Raw genomic sequence first — 17,125 nt, 5'->3', positions numbered from 1 at the left:
TGAACATAACATACTACAGAAAATTCGAATAGACTTTAGGCTGTAGTGAAAATGTATATGGAAATTTAGTGGAATATAACAAAGAAAGAAAAAATGTAAATTACAAAGATGGGAAGTGGCTCCATTTTGAATAATAGTTTGCTTTTTCTCCCCCGTTATGAAAAATATTTTGTATTACCCAGTATCAAAAATATAGTATTATAAATAGTTTAGGATGCAGGATTATGATGGAAATAAGCTTAGACCACAATGACGATGAGATTTGAACCAAATTGCCCTAAAAGGAAAAGTCAAATTGAATAATTCACAAAAACACTCTTAAGACTCAATATTCATTAATAATAAATTATACAAAACATTCCAAACACTATTGATACAGAAATTTATAACAATGAAGAATTTGAGTATAAAATTCACAATTTAACTGTGATAAATTAGAAACATAAAAAATTTGTTAAACAAACATTAAAAATTGTATAATCTTATGTTAAGAAACATTTTTGAGATATTGGAAAATCTTTGACATCTTGTAAATCAGTCTTTACACACAAGTGTAATTATATCGTATTGACTTTATTATAAATAGCATGCAATCATATTGAACATCATACAGAAAATTTTTTTAAAATGTTAAACATGAAAAAGCTTATGAATTGTTAATTAAATATATACATTTAATATATATAATATGAGATTATTTACAATGTATATCAGAGAAGGTACAAAAATAATTCCATATTTATACAATAAAAAAATGCTAGCTAAAAACTATAATTATCACCAGAAAAAAGTTTAAACAAATCTTCAACATATAAATTCTTACTTCAACTTAAGTTGTATTTAAAATAGTTTTTTTCTTTTTTCTGGAACTCCTTCAATTTCATCCATTAAATTAGCTAGATCATTATCATCAATATCATAATCCAATTCACTAAAATACTGCATTATGCTTGATTGGACCAGCTGAAAATAGTTATCAGTATTATAATTTTATGGCTAAAATAAATCAAAATGTAACATAAATTTTAAAATGTACCTTAGATTTATTAACAACATTTTTAACAGAGAGTTCAGTTTCTTTGCTTAAACCTGCTTGGTTAAGAATGTTCAATTTTGACTGAACCAAAGGCCAGAGGTAATCATCGGCTGTCCCTTTTGCTAACAAATATTGCACTAAGACACTGCTTTTCTGACCGATTCTGTGCGCTCTGTCTTCTGCTTGCACTAATTCCTGTCGATCAATGAACAACATTATGGTTTGGTCTGATGTAGCATAGGAAAAACCATACCCCAGGATTCCAAAAAATTTCGGCAAATACAACAAGCTGAGCAGCTGTTAAGGTTACACCTGTGTTTGCTGCTGTGATCGAAAGAACAGCTACCCTAAATCTGTCCTCCTCTTGGAATTGGTCACAGACTGACTTTCTTTCCTCAGAACTCACAGAACCATCAATACGGATATAGCTTAAAAAATCAATTATTTTAGTAAAATCAGGAAAAAAATTATTTTAATTAAAACTTACTAAACTTCCTTTTTCTCCAATAAATCTGATATTGAATTCAAAACATCTGTGTGGTGGGCAAAGCATAAAAATTTCTTATTTTTCTCTAATAAATCTTCAATATATTTTCTATAATATTTACACATTTTATAAATATATTAATATATAAAATACTAAAATTTAAAAACTTACAAAATTGCGGGTATTTTCGCCCTTCCTGTTTCCGCATAATATGCAAGAAGTGTACTTCGCTTATCAGAACCACTGATGTTTTTGTTTTTATTCAGCTTAGTTTCTAAACTTTTCATTTTCATACTTTTCATGTCGATGTGATCATCATTTAAAGTCACTACTTGCCTGTTCGATTTCATATTATTTATTATTATCACACACTTTTATTTCAAACATTTAAATGTTACCTCATTTTTGAAGGCAACTGTTCTAGGACATTTGCTTTAAGACGTCTTATCATAAATTTAGCCTCCAATATTATTTTAAGTTCTTCCAAGTGAGAAGAACCTTGAAAATTCCATCCGAATTTGTCCTGTTTACCGTCACAATATCTCACGCCATATTCGTGTCTAAAAATAATTTTATATAATCTATTTGTGTATGTTTTGTAGTCACTGAGTTAAAATATAATTACATTTCTTTGAAAAGTGATGGTTCCAAAAGCCTGATCTGTGGGTAAAGTTCAATCGGCCTGGATAAAGCAGGAGTCCCACTCAACAAAATTTTACATTTTATATTCTTTGAGATTTCCAAGGCAGCTTTTGTTCGTTGTGTCTTGGCATTTTTTAAACTATGACTCTCATCCTTTTCAATATAAAATTAAATTTATTGATTTATTTTTTAATTCTCACAAAACTAAAATGAATTAAAATTTCTTACAAATATAACCAGGCCAAAATGAAGTTTTTTTAAAACCTCTTTAAATTTGACCAGAAGATCGTACGACAGTATAACTACTTTATATTCACTTGAAATACATGCTTTCCCATTAGTCGCGAGTAAAATTGAATAGCTAGGAACTTTCGTGAGGTATTTCAAAATTTCCGCCTGCCACTGAAACCTAGAAGTTTTTATTGTAGATTTTATAGGCTGATAAATCTTGTTTACAAATGGCACCTCATTGAAGAAGGGCAGACAATCATAAGGGGCCAGTCTTCGTAATAATAATCAGCAATCGCAAGAGCTTGTAATGTCTTGCCAAGACCCATATCATCTGCGATAAGGCATTTGCCATGTTTAAAAATCCCATATCTAAAAGTGATTTATTTTATTTTACTTTTTGTTTGAAGCATAGATTAATAAACTCCTTACTTAACTCCTTCTACTTGAAAGGGAAATAGACTTTCAAGTAGAACAGGGTCAATTGTTGAAATGTCAATATTCTTGAAATCCTGAACAGGTTCTACATCTTTAATTATCTAAAATTTCACGCATTACAAATGTGATCAGTTTACAATATACTATTAAAGAGGTGTGATACCTTGAAAACACTTTTTGGAATGTTGCCGACAATAACACTCGGTGACAAAGGTGACAGTTTGGATTTCAGGGTATCGTACTGATCTAGAGGGAAATGCCAGAATTTTTTGTTTGTATCTGTAAAATTGTGAAATTAACACATTATCAGCAAACGTGTTGGTTTCATTGATGATGAGGTAAAGCATTCATAGGTTGAGCTTTTACAAATGAATCCCACTAAATGTTTATTGCATGCATATATGTTGCTTTTTTTGTTGTTAAAAATATTATCAATAGTCATATATTAGTTATATTTATGGGTATTTTAATTTTTTATTTGTTTGATTAAATATTTATTTGTACCCAGTAAGTATGCAGAATATATGCATATTTGGTATCTTTCTCCTGGTCACCACACTGTCACTATTCCCATCACTGCACTCAGAGGACACAGATTAAGAAAAATCACCAGCCAATACTTTGAACTTGCAACCATTAAGGGGTACGGAGGTTTTGAAGCCATCATTGATTAAGATGACATGGCACATTCTCAGGATGGGAAACTGGAGGCAATAGGGTTGATATGGATCAAAAGTTTGGCACGGAACTTGTGAAAGCAGGATCAGATCAGTTCATTGACAAAAGAATGATGTGGTTGTGATAGTGAGGCTAGTTTCAAAGTAAGGAGCATTGATAATTTGTGTGAGGGTTTTTCGTTAGGATCGAATGCACTGGATATTGGGTGGCTTAGCAGAATTCCACAGTTCCAATCCAGCAATGTCTTACATAGTTGTTAGTTAAGTTTTGACAGTCAAAACGAATTTCAGTTCTAAAAGTTGTTATCTCTTATGTCTTGTGTGGGGATTCCACATCAGACTGCTCTCTAGATGTTGTTCTAAGTATCTGACTTGAATAAAGTCATGTGTTGATGTACAGTGTAAAAAACTATTTTTCAATATAGCCCAACACTCGGTACATTTTTCCTCTTTTGTTTTGTCCTCCAGTTTTTTCACCGGTTTTTGATAAGCTTGAGGTGTTCTTGTATAGGGATGGAAGACCAAATTGCATTACACGCATAGGTGGTATTGATGGTGTTGGTATGTAGAGAAAAGTAAGCAGTATAAATGGTATACAGAGCAAGACAAGAATGCTCCCTTGTGGAACCTGGCTTGTATCAATATATCTGAAGTTCAATTTTCAATTTTCAATGTTCCTGTGTAATGTAATAAGGGGTGAGTAGTAAATGTTTATGTTTACAATGAGCATTTAAGAATTTTTTAAGCAGTAATTATAGCAAATTCACGAAGTGTAAAAGTTTAAAAGTATATTTATTTAATCTACCTTTTTAAAATAGTTAAAAGTCATTAATATACCATATTGTCGTCCAGGTATGCTTTTCATTATATCGATGACCTTAGAATTGTAGCCTATAGTGACTGCAAATCGGTCGTTGCTGATCAGCGAGCACGTCCCTGTCAGGGTTTCCGAGACAACATTCCAGCTTTTTGGCTTCTCTTCCGGCTTGCTGCCACCGGTGTGCGAACCAAGGGACTTGCTCTTGTAGAAATTCTGGGCCTGGTTCCCATTTGTGGCCGGCTTTGTCTGGAAGCTCTGGTTTTTAAAGGGAACCCTGTTGCCAAGCGAGCTTGAGGCCTGTTGGACAGGTTGCACCCTGTTGTACGATTGATCAGGTGTCTTCTGCTGGTTTGCCGACTTTGCTGCAAGCTTGGCAAGTGCTTTCTGGCGGTTTTCTTCTATCCTTTGCCTCTGTTCGGGCGTTAAAGTTGAAGCCATACTTAGATGTAATAATACATTTGGTTATTATTCATTTATCAAAGAATTTCATCTAAATATGTGTAACAAAGCGATGGACAAAGTTGTAAAAAACGGTAACTGAGTAAAAAAAATTAAAAATATCAAATTGAACGTTACACAGCACAGAAGGTTGCTTTAAGTGATAACGCATATCATACAAAAGATGCACAAGAGATCTAATGCTTCTCATTCGTTAATGACGGATTTTGTAAAACTGGTGAACTTTATATTCTTCTCCTTCTTTTTTTTTTTTTTTTAATCGAAAAGTTATTTTGTAGATTAAACATTTATCTAGGCATTAATAGTACTATGGGTTTGCTCAGTTGTTTTTGTTTTCTAGACTGATGTCTATGTATGTGACTTGTCAATTTTTTATGGATTCCTCCAATGTAACCAAACAAAATCTATATTTAAAGGTCTCTAGAGGTGCTAGAACGAATTTCATATTAGTTTTAAGAAAACAAAAATTATGACCTAGTTTACTTGAAAAAAAAATTTGGTTTTTAGAATTTTTTTACCATATATTTATTACAATCGTCAGAAAAAATGATTAATATGATATATTAAAATAATAGATTTAAGCAAGCAGAACGGCTAAATAGAAATATTAAAAACGGAAAATTTCAATTTAAATAATTTTTTTGGCTTAACTAGAAAGCCTTCACAAGAAATTAATGAAATAAGTGTCTCATATTTTGGAATGTAGAATTATTGAAAAAGTTTGGTCCAAATCTGTGACACACCAACTTCTTCATCCCTTTGTAAGCATTTTCTTTCCTAGAAACCTTTATCCCTGATAGTTTTTAACATAAAGTTTATAATATTTAACACTGATAAATGTTAATTATTTATACTGGAGATAATCACTACCGACAAATACAACTTTGATAAACGTTTAACCTATTTAAATACAACCTGTTAAAATTTACACTAATTTATTAACAAGAGTAACTGATGGATGGTATTAATGTTGGGTAAGCAAGCATAAAATATGAATGGTACGTGCACTCCTGCATGTTCTCGAAAACGTCCTTGAAACGAACATTAAAACTTGCACCGTTAGACATTTTCAATCAATCCACCTCCTTTCCACCAACGTTCGTCACAGATTTTGAGCGAATTTTATTGAAATACGAAGCGAAACGGGGTTTTGTAACCATCATAAGAGTGTTATTTCATTTTTTCTATTAACAGTTCAATGAAATTAGCGGAGAAAAATTTGTAAAACCCTCTGACACTTGTTCCTAAAGTTCTAAAGCTTAAAAGGTTTAAAACTAATTTTTCGATAATTGTAAAATTATATTTGTATTTCCAATTATATTAGGTATTACAAAAAGATTGTTTTAATTATTTTATGTGTCCATAGTACATCAACGTCGAAATTTATTTATACACATAATTATTTTAATAGAAAAAGCCTTGTGAGCTAATTTATTAAACGGTTCAATTGTTAACCCGTCTAAACAAATTACTACAATAATAAAGCATTAAGCCAATGAGAATTTTCTGAATGCCGTATGCATTCGTTACAAACAAATTGAACGGTTGACAAAAAAAAAAAAATTATATATTTTTTACGATGGTTCGTAACGGCAGGCAGAGGTCAGCCCTCGAGGTGTCAGTGTTTTACAATTATTATTGGTAGTGCTGTAAAAATAATAATAAAAACAATTACAAGTTTCATTCAAAAGAACACAAGTAAATTAAATTACTATCCTTTTTCTGATTGCGTATATCTATTGCAAAAGTATCAAGTTCAGGGCCAAGTAAACCACTGGAGCTAAACGGTTGAAAATTTCCAAACCTAATAATTAAATTGATATTAATATTAAGTTCACTAGTTTTCGTGGTCCGCTTGACCAATTAATATCTTTCAATTAATTAAGGTTTTTAGTTGAGATAAAAAAAGTTAGTGTCACGAGCGGGATTCGAACCCACGATCTTCGGCTAGAATCGCCGCTGCTCTACCACTTGAGCTATCGTGATCTCAAGTGGTAGAGCAGCGGCNGAGAGTATGGGAAATTATTTTGATTAAAGAACATTGCTTTAAAGTAACTAGTTTCTTTTTTTTTGTTTAATACCAAAATCCTGCATTATTTTCCGGACAACCCAATAGGTTATTTTTTATCCTTTTATCTTATGAACGTGGGATCACCGAATTTAGTGAAACTATTTTTGGTCAATCTACACTGAACAGCAAAAAAAGTGGCCGCCCTCGTTTTTAGTAAATACTCGCAATGGTTACATTTTTTATTTTTGGTTGTTTACGGGATATTTTTTTAAAAAACGGAATATATAGCTAAATAAAAAATTAAATTTAGTACAACAATTTTACCAAAATTGTTGTATGAAAACAATGAATATTCAATTGAGTACGGAGCATTTCCTCCTCTTGTTGTGATCACTGCTTGCATTCGACGTGGCATCGATTTTATGAGGTTTTGAATAGTGCTGTGGAATATTTTCATACTCTTCCATCAGCGCCATTCTTAATTCTGGGTCACTGTTACAGACCTTGACAATGTTGGGACTGAGTCGGTCTTCAAGGAAATTTGGATCGCCTGCATAAAACTTAATGCCAATCTGTATTCAAGATTGTTTTGCCCTGATGATGACCTTAAATTAGGTCGAAAGCTTGGCAGTAACAACTGAATTCTTCTTCAATGCCATACTTTGATTCAGAATGTTCATGAGTGAAAAAGTGGTCGATATTTCTAATGATGAAAAATAAAAATTTTATTGGTGGCCAGCCATAGGATGGGAACATATATTGAATATGTCGGATATTGTTTAGCAAGTAAAAAAGTTGAGATTCTTTTTTTTTCTTCTTTCATTTTGCATAGAAAAACTCTATATAAAAATTTTGGGTAAAAATAAAATGCCTTCACACACGAAAATCACAAAAATGGAGATAACGCTGAAACGACTCCACCAATCCACCAGAAACTTCATAATTAGATTGTATCCATATTCAACATTGTTCAAACGTGTCTATGTTTCTGCCTTCGCCAACAACGTTTAGATTTTGTGGCATTACAAGTGAGAAGTTAGTAGAGTTCTACTACTAACTAGACCTAATGGCATAAACGTCGCCTTATATAAATTATAAGGCCTTATAAATTATAACAGCAGAAATAACATAAAACGTTTGAAGTTTTTTTTAACTCATCCTTATTTTTCTCACTTGTAATGCCACAAAATCTAAACGTTGTTGGCGAAGGCAGAAAAATAGACATGTTTGAGCAATGTTGAATTTGGATACAATTTAATTATGAAGTTTTATGTGGACATCTCGGACAAAAACATTGATCCCGAATTAGTTTTATCGCTACCAAAATTGTTATTGTTAATGAGTATTTAAAATGAATCTGAATGATTTTTTTTAAATAAATTATATTTTGACCCCCTTTACTTAAAACGTCGTTTGGTTTTTAAAACTTTTTATTAATTTGAAGTTAATATAATTTTGCACATCTTTGTCTTATCCTATTTAAAAGAAATCGACTGATATAAATAATAACCTTGTAATAAACGCATAATAAAGGTAGAAAAATTACTTAAATTGCATTACATTTGAAGTAGTATCACCAAAAAAGTTTCGTTCAAATCCGTGATCCTATTGTAAGACAAAAAATCGTGAAAAATGTACTCGTAACAAGGGATTTAAAATAATTTGATTATTATGTCGTTATCATAGGGCCATCATATTATTAAATGTATTTACTTGTCCTTAAATTGATCATTTTTAATTAAATCATCGATCATTTCCACTGTACAAAGAACTCATCGCCTTTCATCTCGATGTGCAATATCCTTTTAGATTACATTCATCTTCATTTGTAATATTTTTCTCATTAAAGTGATCTACAAAAACTGAATCACCGTTATCGACTCCGCAAAAATTCAAAACCTCTGACAATCTTGCTATTTTTAGCTTGAATGTGAATGTTTCAAAACTCAAGTTATTTAAAGATTTATTTAGTGAAGTAATATACACGAAAAGCTTTTTTCATTTGCGTCAGAATTTAAGAATTCAGATGACAAAACTTGGAATTCTGCTAGTCATGTCATTGATGAAATGCATAACCATAAATTTAAAACTGATTAAGATCAATATCTTCTTTTTGACAATATAAGCTAGTAGCCGTACTCGCTACTCAACATTAAGAAATGAAAAATCTTTTTGTCATTTATTTCTCAATTGTTATGACCTAATAAACTACTGTTTCAACGTGTAGACAATGTTAACAGCAATAAAATTTGAAGGAATTTCTAAGTTTTAAAATATAGATACAAAAAAAAGCTTATCCCAAATTAATGCAAAATAAAAGAATATAATATAAAAAAATATAATATATACAGGGTGAATTGCTACTCGTGCTACAAACTTCTCCAGTAGATTCTTCACCCTAAAATGAACAAAAAAGTTCATATTGACCATGGTCCGATTCTCAACCATTTCAGAGTAATTTCGCTTTTTATCGATTTTGAAAGATATCACGTCCTGGCGTCGGAAAATCGTGATATCTTTTAATCTAAACATTTCTCTTAAAATCTATAAGCACCGTTGAAATCCCCGTTAATTTTTAGAGAGAATCAAAATCATAATTCCATTGAAATTTTTTAATTTAATTTAATGCCCATTTAGTATGTAATGCTTAAGAAGTTTACAAACAGCTAGAAGGTCAAGGAAGAAAGACCCAAACGTTTTGCCACCTTCATCTTCTTATTGAAAAATTAACGGGGATTTCAACGGTGCTTATAGATTTTAAGAGAAATGTTTAGATTAAAAGATATCACGATTTTCCGACGCCAGGACGTGATATCTTTCAAAATCGATAAAAAGCGAAATTACTCTGAAATGGTTGAGAATCGGACCATGGTCAATATGAACTTTTTTGTTCATTTTAGGGTCAAGAATCTACTGGTGAAGTTTGTAGCACGAGTAGCAAGTCACTCTCAAACATTAGCAATCCTTGAACCACCATTTTTTCTCTTTTTGTCATCAACATCTTGGTCTCACAACCACTAAATAAGAAAATGACGAGTGCGTTGGAAGCGTTATTAAATCAGGTAGTTTTCCTCAAATTTGCTGCCTTCTGAGACTAAAATTAGAAACTCTGGATTACTTTATACACTTTCCGATTTACACAATTTTCCACTCTTTTTGTAGTTCTGGCTGAAATAAAACACAAAAAATTAGCCCAAACATTTTGCCACCGTCATCTTCTTATTGAAAAATTAACGGGAATTTCAACGGTGCTATTAGATTTTCAGAGAAATGTTTAGATTAAAAGATATCACGATTTTCCGACGCCAGGACGTGATATCTTTCAAAATCGATAAAAAGCGAAATTACTCTGAAATGGTTGAGAATCGGACCATGGACAATATGAACTTTTTTGTTCATTTTAGGGTGAAGAATCTACTGGAGAAGTTTGTAGCACGAGTAGCAATTCACCCTGTATAGTAATATATTTTATATTATATAATGTATATAATAATATAGTTTATGTAATGTAATAATATATAATAATATCATACACATAATATGTAATATAATATATAGAAAAAAAAAACAAATTCTAGTGTTAATAGTTAAACAAACAGCTGAGTTTTGGTAGAACTAATGCGAAATGAAAGTTTGTGTTAGTTTCAAAACATCGTATAACAATTTTCATCCTGGTTTTTTTTCATTATAATTTATGCTACAGGAGTTGTAATTGCAGTTATCTATTATAACAATCCAGTTATCTGTATCGGATTTTAACACTTTCTGATAGATTGTTGTGTTAATAACAGCTGAGTTTTGGTTGCAATTATACATGTTTTGAACATGCTAATATTGCTAATTCTTTTTGTACTTTGTTAGGAGTTTTTAATAACAGCCATGTCTTTAGATAGATATATATATATATATAGTTGTTAATAATGCAGTTAACATCGAATAATTATACTTTTACTTATTATTTACTAATTACTGATTATCAACAGTCAAAACGCCCTTAAAAATTAGTAATAATAACAACAGAGTTCTGTTTTAATGATGATTGATTTAAATCAGTGATTCCCAAACTTTTTTGACCCATGGACCCCTTTTTATAGTTAAAAATTTCCCACGGACCCCCAAGTGAAAAAGCGACATACATAATGCATAGTATAAAAATTACAAATTAAAAAAAAAATTGTTGAAGTATTTATTGAAATTATAAATATATATAAATTATAATATTAATTCCTTTTGTTTAAAATAAAATATAAAAAAATTAATGACGTGGATGAACGTGATGAGATATTATGAATGTATATATGTCCGGCTCAATGTGAGTAGCAACCGCAAATCCCCACGATCACTAATTTATAGTTGGTTTCTTTTCTTTTGTGATGAGGTTCGCAACGGCACTGAATCCACGCTTGTTGTTCAAGTTTTTGCTAAAACCGTTTTTTACATTAATGTAAGCAATTTTCTTTTAACGCCACATTAACACAAAAATAACCAAGTCAGTAATTTTCATCTAGTTAGTATGTAATGAAATTATTTCTTTATCGGCTGTGTAGATATCAGATTGTGATCTGTAACCACTTGTGAAAAGATTAGGGTAAAGGCACCTATTATTTACCTGTCACCAATTATCGACACTTGTAATTTAAATTTGATAAAATAAGATTTTGGGATTGCTAGCATTTCAATGCCAATATGACACCTCCGTTGAGTGATAACATGGGGGGAACGCATATTTCTCATCAATTCATGTCATTCCTCGGCTCCTCCTTATGGATTTCGAGTTAGTTTTTTTCATTTGTAACAGAATGAAGAATGAAGTTAATTCATTTGTAACAGAAGAAGGTAGCTAGGAAGGTACCTCTCAACCTCGTGAGGTCACGTAGCTCAAGTGGCAGAGCAGCGGCGTATCTAGCCGAAGATCGTGGGTTCGAATCCCGCTCGTGACACTGACATTTTTATCTCAACTAAAAACCTTAATTAATCGAAAGATATTAATTGGTCAAGCGGACCATAAAAACTAGTGAATAGAATGAAGAATTTTTCCCAAATTGATGAGGATGGGATACTATTCCAAGAGGAGAACATAGAAATACCAAATTGATAAGCCTCTAGTGTTTGGGAATAAGAAAAACCAAAGATTTTTATTTTAAAATTCTTTGCATATCGATTAAAATGTATTAAAGTATTTCTACCAATTTAAAAATTGCCTAGGTAACTTTTTTGCTCAGACTATTTAGCTACGGGTTATAACTGTAATAAATTAAAAATTTTCTCAGAACCTATTGTGTGATAATTATGGGCCAATAAATTAAGATATAAATAAATGTATTTTGTTCAAAATAAACTTGTTTGATGGTTGAATATGTTCTTAATAACTGGTTCCTTTCTCTGTCGATAATTAGTTTTTGAAGATCAATAATTGGTGAAAAAAATTTTCATCAATATTCGGCTCAAAAAATAGAAAAGTTTAGTATTTTGGCAAAATTATACGCGAAATCTGTAAAATAGACCTGGCCAAGTATGAAAAACGTTAAAACGTAAGGATAGGTTAATTACTAAAAAAGTTATTGGGAAAATACTTGAAAAATTTCGTTAAAGTGTCAATAATTGGTGACTTGTTTATTATTTATTTTGATATTTATTTCACACTATACGTATAAAAACCAAATTAAACGAACTCTGGAAAATCATTTAATAATAGATTAAAATATAACTAACAATTTATTACATGGTTTAAAAACCAAATTAAACGAACTCTGGAAAATCATTTAATAATAGATTAAAATATAACTAACAATTTATAACCTAGTTTTGATCTTAATTACGCGTATTACCTCCTCTGGCCTCACGGAGGGCTTTAACTCTCCTAGGCATCGAGTAAATAAACGATCGGATGTCGTCCATTCTTCATCAAGAGCTGTTAACGTTTGTTGGGGGCGGCGAAAGATGTCTATCCGTCTCTTTATCATGATGAGATTTATGTCAGGAGAATTTGTTCGCTAATTCATTGTGGTAATCTCTTCATCCTCCAAGTAATGGGAGACTAGTCGATCACATGACGCCAAGCATTGTAATGCCTCAAAACGAAGTTGTTCCCAATAAATGGAGCAAATGGGACCAGAACTTCCAGAAGAACTTTCTTGTATGAAGAATGTATCTTTGTTCAGTCAAAGATCGATTCTGTATGATATTCAGTTCGGTACGGGCTTAGACATTGTTTCCACTCCATCATAACTGACTGTTTTTGAAAAGGACAACTTACGGATAGCGTAACAAAACGTTCTCCCCGTCGCCTCCTCACATGTAGTCATCTGATTGCCATCAAACCGGCACTCTTCTGAGAAGAGAACAGCCCCTCATTATCCAAGCGATCTGCTGAATTGCGAATAATCGCCTTTCTACACGATGCCTCTCTAGTAGTAGAGAGACATTCCCGGTGGCCTTAAACCTCTGTAGACCATCGTGGATGGTAGAACGCGATACACCCAGGATGCCAATGTAACGGAGTCTGTCGTTGGCCAAAGCATCTTCCCGGGCGAGATCTTCTCGACTTGAACCCAAACTTTTAAGAAAACAGTTAATTCTTTACTCAAATTTGATGTTTCACCAAAGCAAACCACTTAAAAACCAATTAACTTCCTTGACAAGTTGGCTCTGGAAAGGATGAAATTGAATTGATTTTTAATTTAAAGAGTGCAAAAGGATTAGTAACTAAGAAAATATAAACTAGAAGTGCCCGAAAAATTGTGACAGTGTTAAATAGTAACTCACATTTAACATTAAAACTACGATATGCATCCTGATGAAGACAGTACAATTTATTGAAAGTTTGGCTCTGTGTAAAATTAATAATAGCAATAAATAGCCTTTATTGACAACTTTTATACAAGTTAAATTATTGTACTTATGGTTTAAGCTGTATAATATATACTGATAGGCAAAAAATTCCGCCCACTTTTAATATAACATGATTTGTATATATTTTTATACATTAATCAAAGTTTCACGTTTTTTAACTTTTAATAATTGAGTCTTTGTCTAAAAAAGTAAAATCAAAAGTAAATTGCTAAGGAAAAAGAAAATTTTAGAAAATATTAAAAAAGATGGACAGATAAAATTTGTTTTAATTTTGTTTTAAATTTTTAATTAACATTTCAATAACGCGTATTTCCTCCACTTACCTTAATTATATCTCGAAGACGCCTCGGCATACTTTTTACAAGTCTGGAAATGTCTTTTTGCTGGAGGTTAGCCCATTTTTCACGAAGAGTCCTTTCACGATGATGGAGTATATCAGGAAGTGATGGACGTGCTCTTATTCGTCTTTTGAAGTTATCCCATAAATCTTCGATGAGGTGGTTCAAGTCTGGAGAACGGCTGGCCAGGCTAAGACCCAGATGTTTTGCTGTTGAAGGTACGTTTGTACTAAGCGAGTGACATGTGAACGTGAATTAGAATAGGATGATCACTGATTTCATCGAGGATAGGCGCACGCACGATGTTCAAAAATTTCATCCACATAGTGAGTGGCCGTCAAAGGCCCTCCACGAACAACAACCAACTCTGTGCGGCTCTCCATTGAAATTCCCGTCCAAGCCATCACTGAGCTACATTGAAATAGTTGGCTCTTGGAAAAATTACAGGCTTCGTACCTTTCATTTCGCCTTTTCCACACTCTTTCAAGCCCATCTGGAGATCGTAGAGCAAATCTACACTCATGTGTAAAAAGTACTGCAGACCAATCGTCCAAAGACCAATGGCTGTATTCTCGAGCAAATGCGAGCCGTGCAACTCCGTGTTTCTGGTCAATTCTGGTCCTCTTACGGGGCGGAAAGCCATCAGTCCATGCTGATTTAATCTTCTTCGAACAGTGCGTTCAGAAATTTGGAACCTCGAACTTCCTGAAGAATCGCTTGAATAACAGTAAGGTGCCGGTTTTGCAAAATTCTTAGAGCCAAAAAACGGTCATCCTGTGGTTCTGTTGCCCTAGGGCGTCCAGAACAGGGCCTTCTATGGTAAGACCCAGTTTCTCGAAAACGTCTACGGCGTCTCGCTGAGTTTCGTAGGTAACTCGGATGGCAACAGACACATGGAACGTCCATCATCAATAAGAGCCACACCACACACAACATCCTCAGCACTATGTAGCATTTTTACGTTTAAAAATTAAAATCAAGAAAACAAAGATGGAAACTAAACAGTTTATTGTTTCAGAATTCAAATGAGACTGAATAAACCTTTTAACTTCCGTAAAAATTAAACATTGAAAAATACTTTATACTTGTTTTGGATTAAGGATTAAGTGTGTTTACGTCTAACTGATATTCCCAATTTAAAACATAGCATAAACAAATATTTATTGGTAAAAAGAATGAGACAAATTAAGGGCAGAATTTTATTTTATCGAGAAAATGAAAAAAAATCAGTTGGGTGGAATTTTTTGCCAGTCATTGTAATATGTATCCACACACCAGATAAGGAGAAAAAAGACATTATTAAACACAGATATTCAGTAATTATTTAATCATTACATATTCAATAGTTTGAAATTGTTACACAATTGTCTATTATCTATTCATGAAAAAATCCTGGCCAGCTCTTGGTAAGTTTTTCGAAATTACAACCACTAAACCAATCTACTAATTGTCGTTATATGGAAAGTTAATCAATTGAACAATTTTCTATTTTTCGAAATCTGCCTGAAAAGTTTAAAGTAAACAGACGGGAAGTTGTGAAATAAGCCGACGTGACTTTAGTAGGCTTATCTCATCGACTAAACAGACGATTCGCTGAGGCCTTACCCTGATTCTGTCTTTTTTGGAGTAAGGTTATTTCGCAATTATTTTAGGCCAACAACCGGTTATATTGACAGAATATTTTATATCGTTTTGTGAAAACAAACGATGGTTTTCAGAATTATTAACATATAAAATCCAGAATTAAGAATCGCAGGTCAATAATAAAAAACCTCTAAAGTCAGCAGTAGATTTGGTGGATTTTTTTCCTATCCTTGCTCTAGGGTGCGTAAAGGAGTTTCACCCCTTATTTTCGGGATAACAACGAGAGTATACGGACCACATAATTCAATTTGCATAGTAATTATAAATACAAAATATATTTGTAATTATTATAATCAAAAATGTCTTTCGAAGATTAAACTTTAGTATGTTTTGTATTTTGGGTGGTTGATTTGTTTTTCAAACATTAAGAAAACACGTAAAAATCAATTGGTGGCTGAGTTGTTATGGACTCGTATTTGCCACACTAGGTGTTTTGATTCGAATCCCGGCATTTTAATTGATAAAAATCTAAAAAAATAGTGAAAAGTGGGTTGGCCCCAATTATAAACTATTAAGCATATAACGAAACTTTAATGATATGAACTACTTTTAGATATTTTTTATTATCCTTTCTATGTTGTATAATCATTAACTGTGAACGTTGTTTTTATTTTTATTGTCTCGCTACGTAAAAAAATCTCTGTGCTAACATTCTTCAGAAAAGACAATTTTAGTGATGCTAAAAAGGGTTATCTTGTAGGTAATCAGAAACTCAAGGCTCTATGCATTGTAAAAAGGAAAGGGGATTTCACTAAAATGATCGCCAGTTTTGCCAAGGTGAAGGATACCAAGTAAACATACGGGCTTAGATGTAAAAATGTAAATCCAAAAAATCTAACCGTATTTATAACATTTTGTAAATCTCCTGGAGAACCTATTTTGAAAATTTGCTTAATCCTCTTGTCAACATCTCCATACATTTTGCAGAACCTTCTCTTATTGATTCTAGATGAATTCTAGAGCTCCTAGCCCTGATAGCATTTGCTATAGATTTATAAATTTTCGGTTGACTGTTTTCTTGAAAAAATATTTTTCGATTTTTAATTTTATATTTAAACCGGTAAACTTCCATCCTTTATCTTGAGGACAATTAATTTCCTTTACATAAACAGGAAGACCTGAAAGATGCCAAGTACTACCGTGGTATTTCATGTGTGTTCTGGTGTTATACATGGTTGTAGCCTAAGTCCGGTATTGTTGTCTCTCTTCCCTGACGGTATCCTCGAATGTCTTGAAAAGGAATCCATTATGGAAATACTTTAGGAATGCTGGTATTTGCTGGATTCTCCCATTGAAATTGTCTATAAATATTCAGGCTTAATTTTCTCCCCCTAAACATTCATTCAACCTTCCCATCTCAAAAGTAAGATAATTACTCCCATCCCTGTTAACCGTAAATTCAAGCTGGTTTTAGCTGGTGTCATTCTATCATGTATTATACCATCGACCCACCAGAAGGTAGATATGCTCACCCCCACCGTGGATGAGAAAGC

General features: G+C 32.3%; 1 protein-coding gene across 1 annotated transcript; it reads right to left on the bottom strand.

Moving 5' to 3' along the window:
* Window positions 1-363: 363 nt before the first annotated feature.
* On the bottom strand, window positions 364-4,953 carry LOC106665131 (SWI/SNF-related matrix-associated actin-dependent regulator of chromatin subfamily A-like protein 1). The gene is made up of 12 exons (XM_014391347.2): window positions 4,346-4,953; window positions 2,995-3,110; window positions 2,826-2,932; window positions 2,631-2,765; window positions 2,394-2,574; window positions 2,149-2,318; window positions 1,922-2,083; window positions 1,695-1,859; window positions 1,524-1,631; window positions 1,290-1,464; window positions 1,037-1,231; window positions 364-963 (listed from the first exon to the last, which is right to left on the bottom strand). The coding sequence occupies exons 1-12, from the start codon at window positions 4,764-4,766 to the stop codon at window positions 841-843; spliced, it is 2,058 nt and encodes a 685-aa protein (XP_014246833.1). The 5' UTR covers window positions 4,767-4,953; the 3' UTR covers window positions 364-840.
* Between the last annotated feature and the right edge of the window lie 12,172 nt (window positions 4,954-17,125).

Source organism: Cimex lectularius, unplaced genomic scaffold (assembly GCF_000648675.2).
Source record: "Cimex lectularius strain Harlan isolate CLEC.00 unplaced genomic scaffold, Clec_2.1 scaffold55, whole genome shotgun sequence".
Lineage (NCBI taxonomy): Eukaryota > Metazoa > Arthropoda > Insecta > Hemiptera > Cimicidae > Cimex > Cimex lectularius.
Note: the sequence above shows the minus strand (reverse complement) of the source record. Positions and strands in the feature narration are given on the sequence as shown.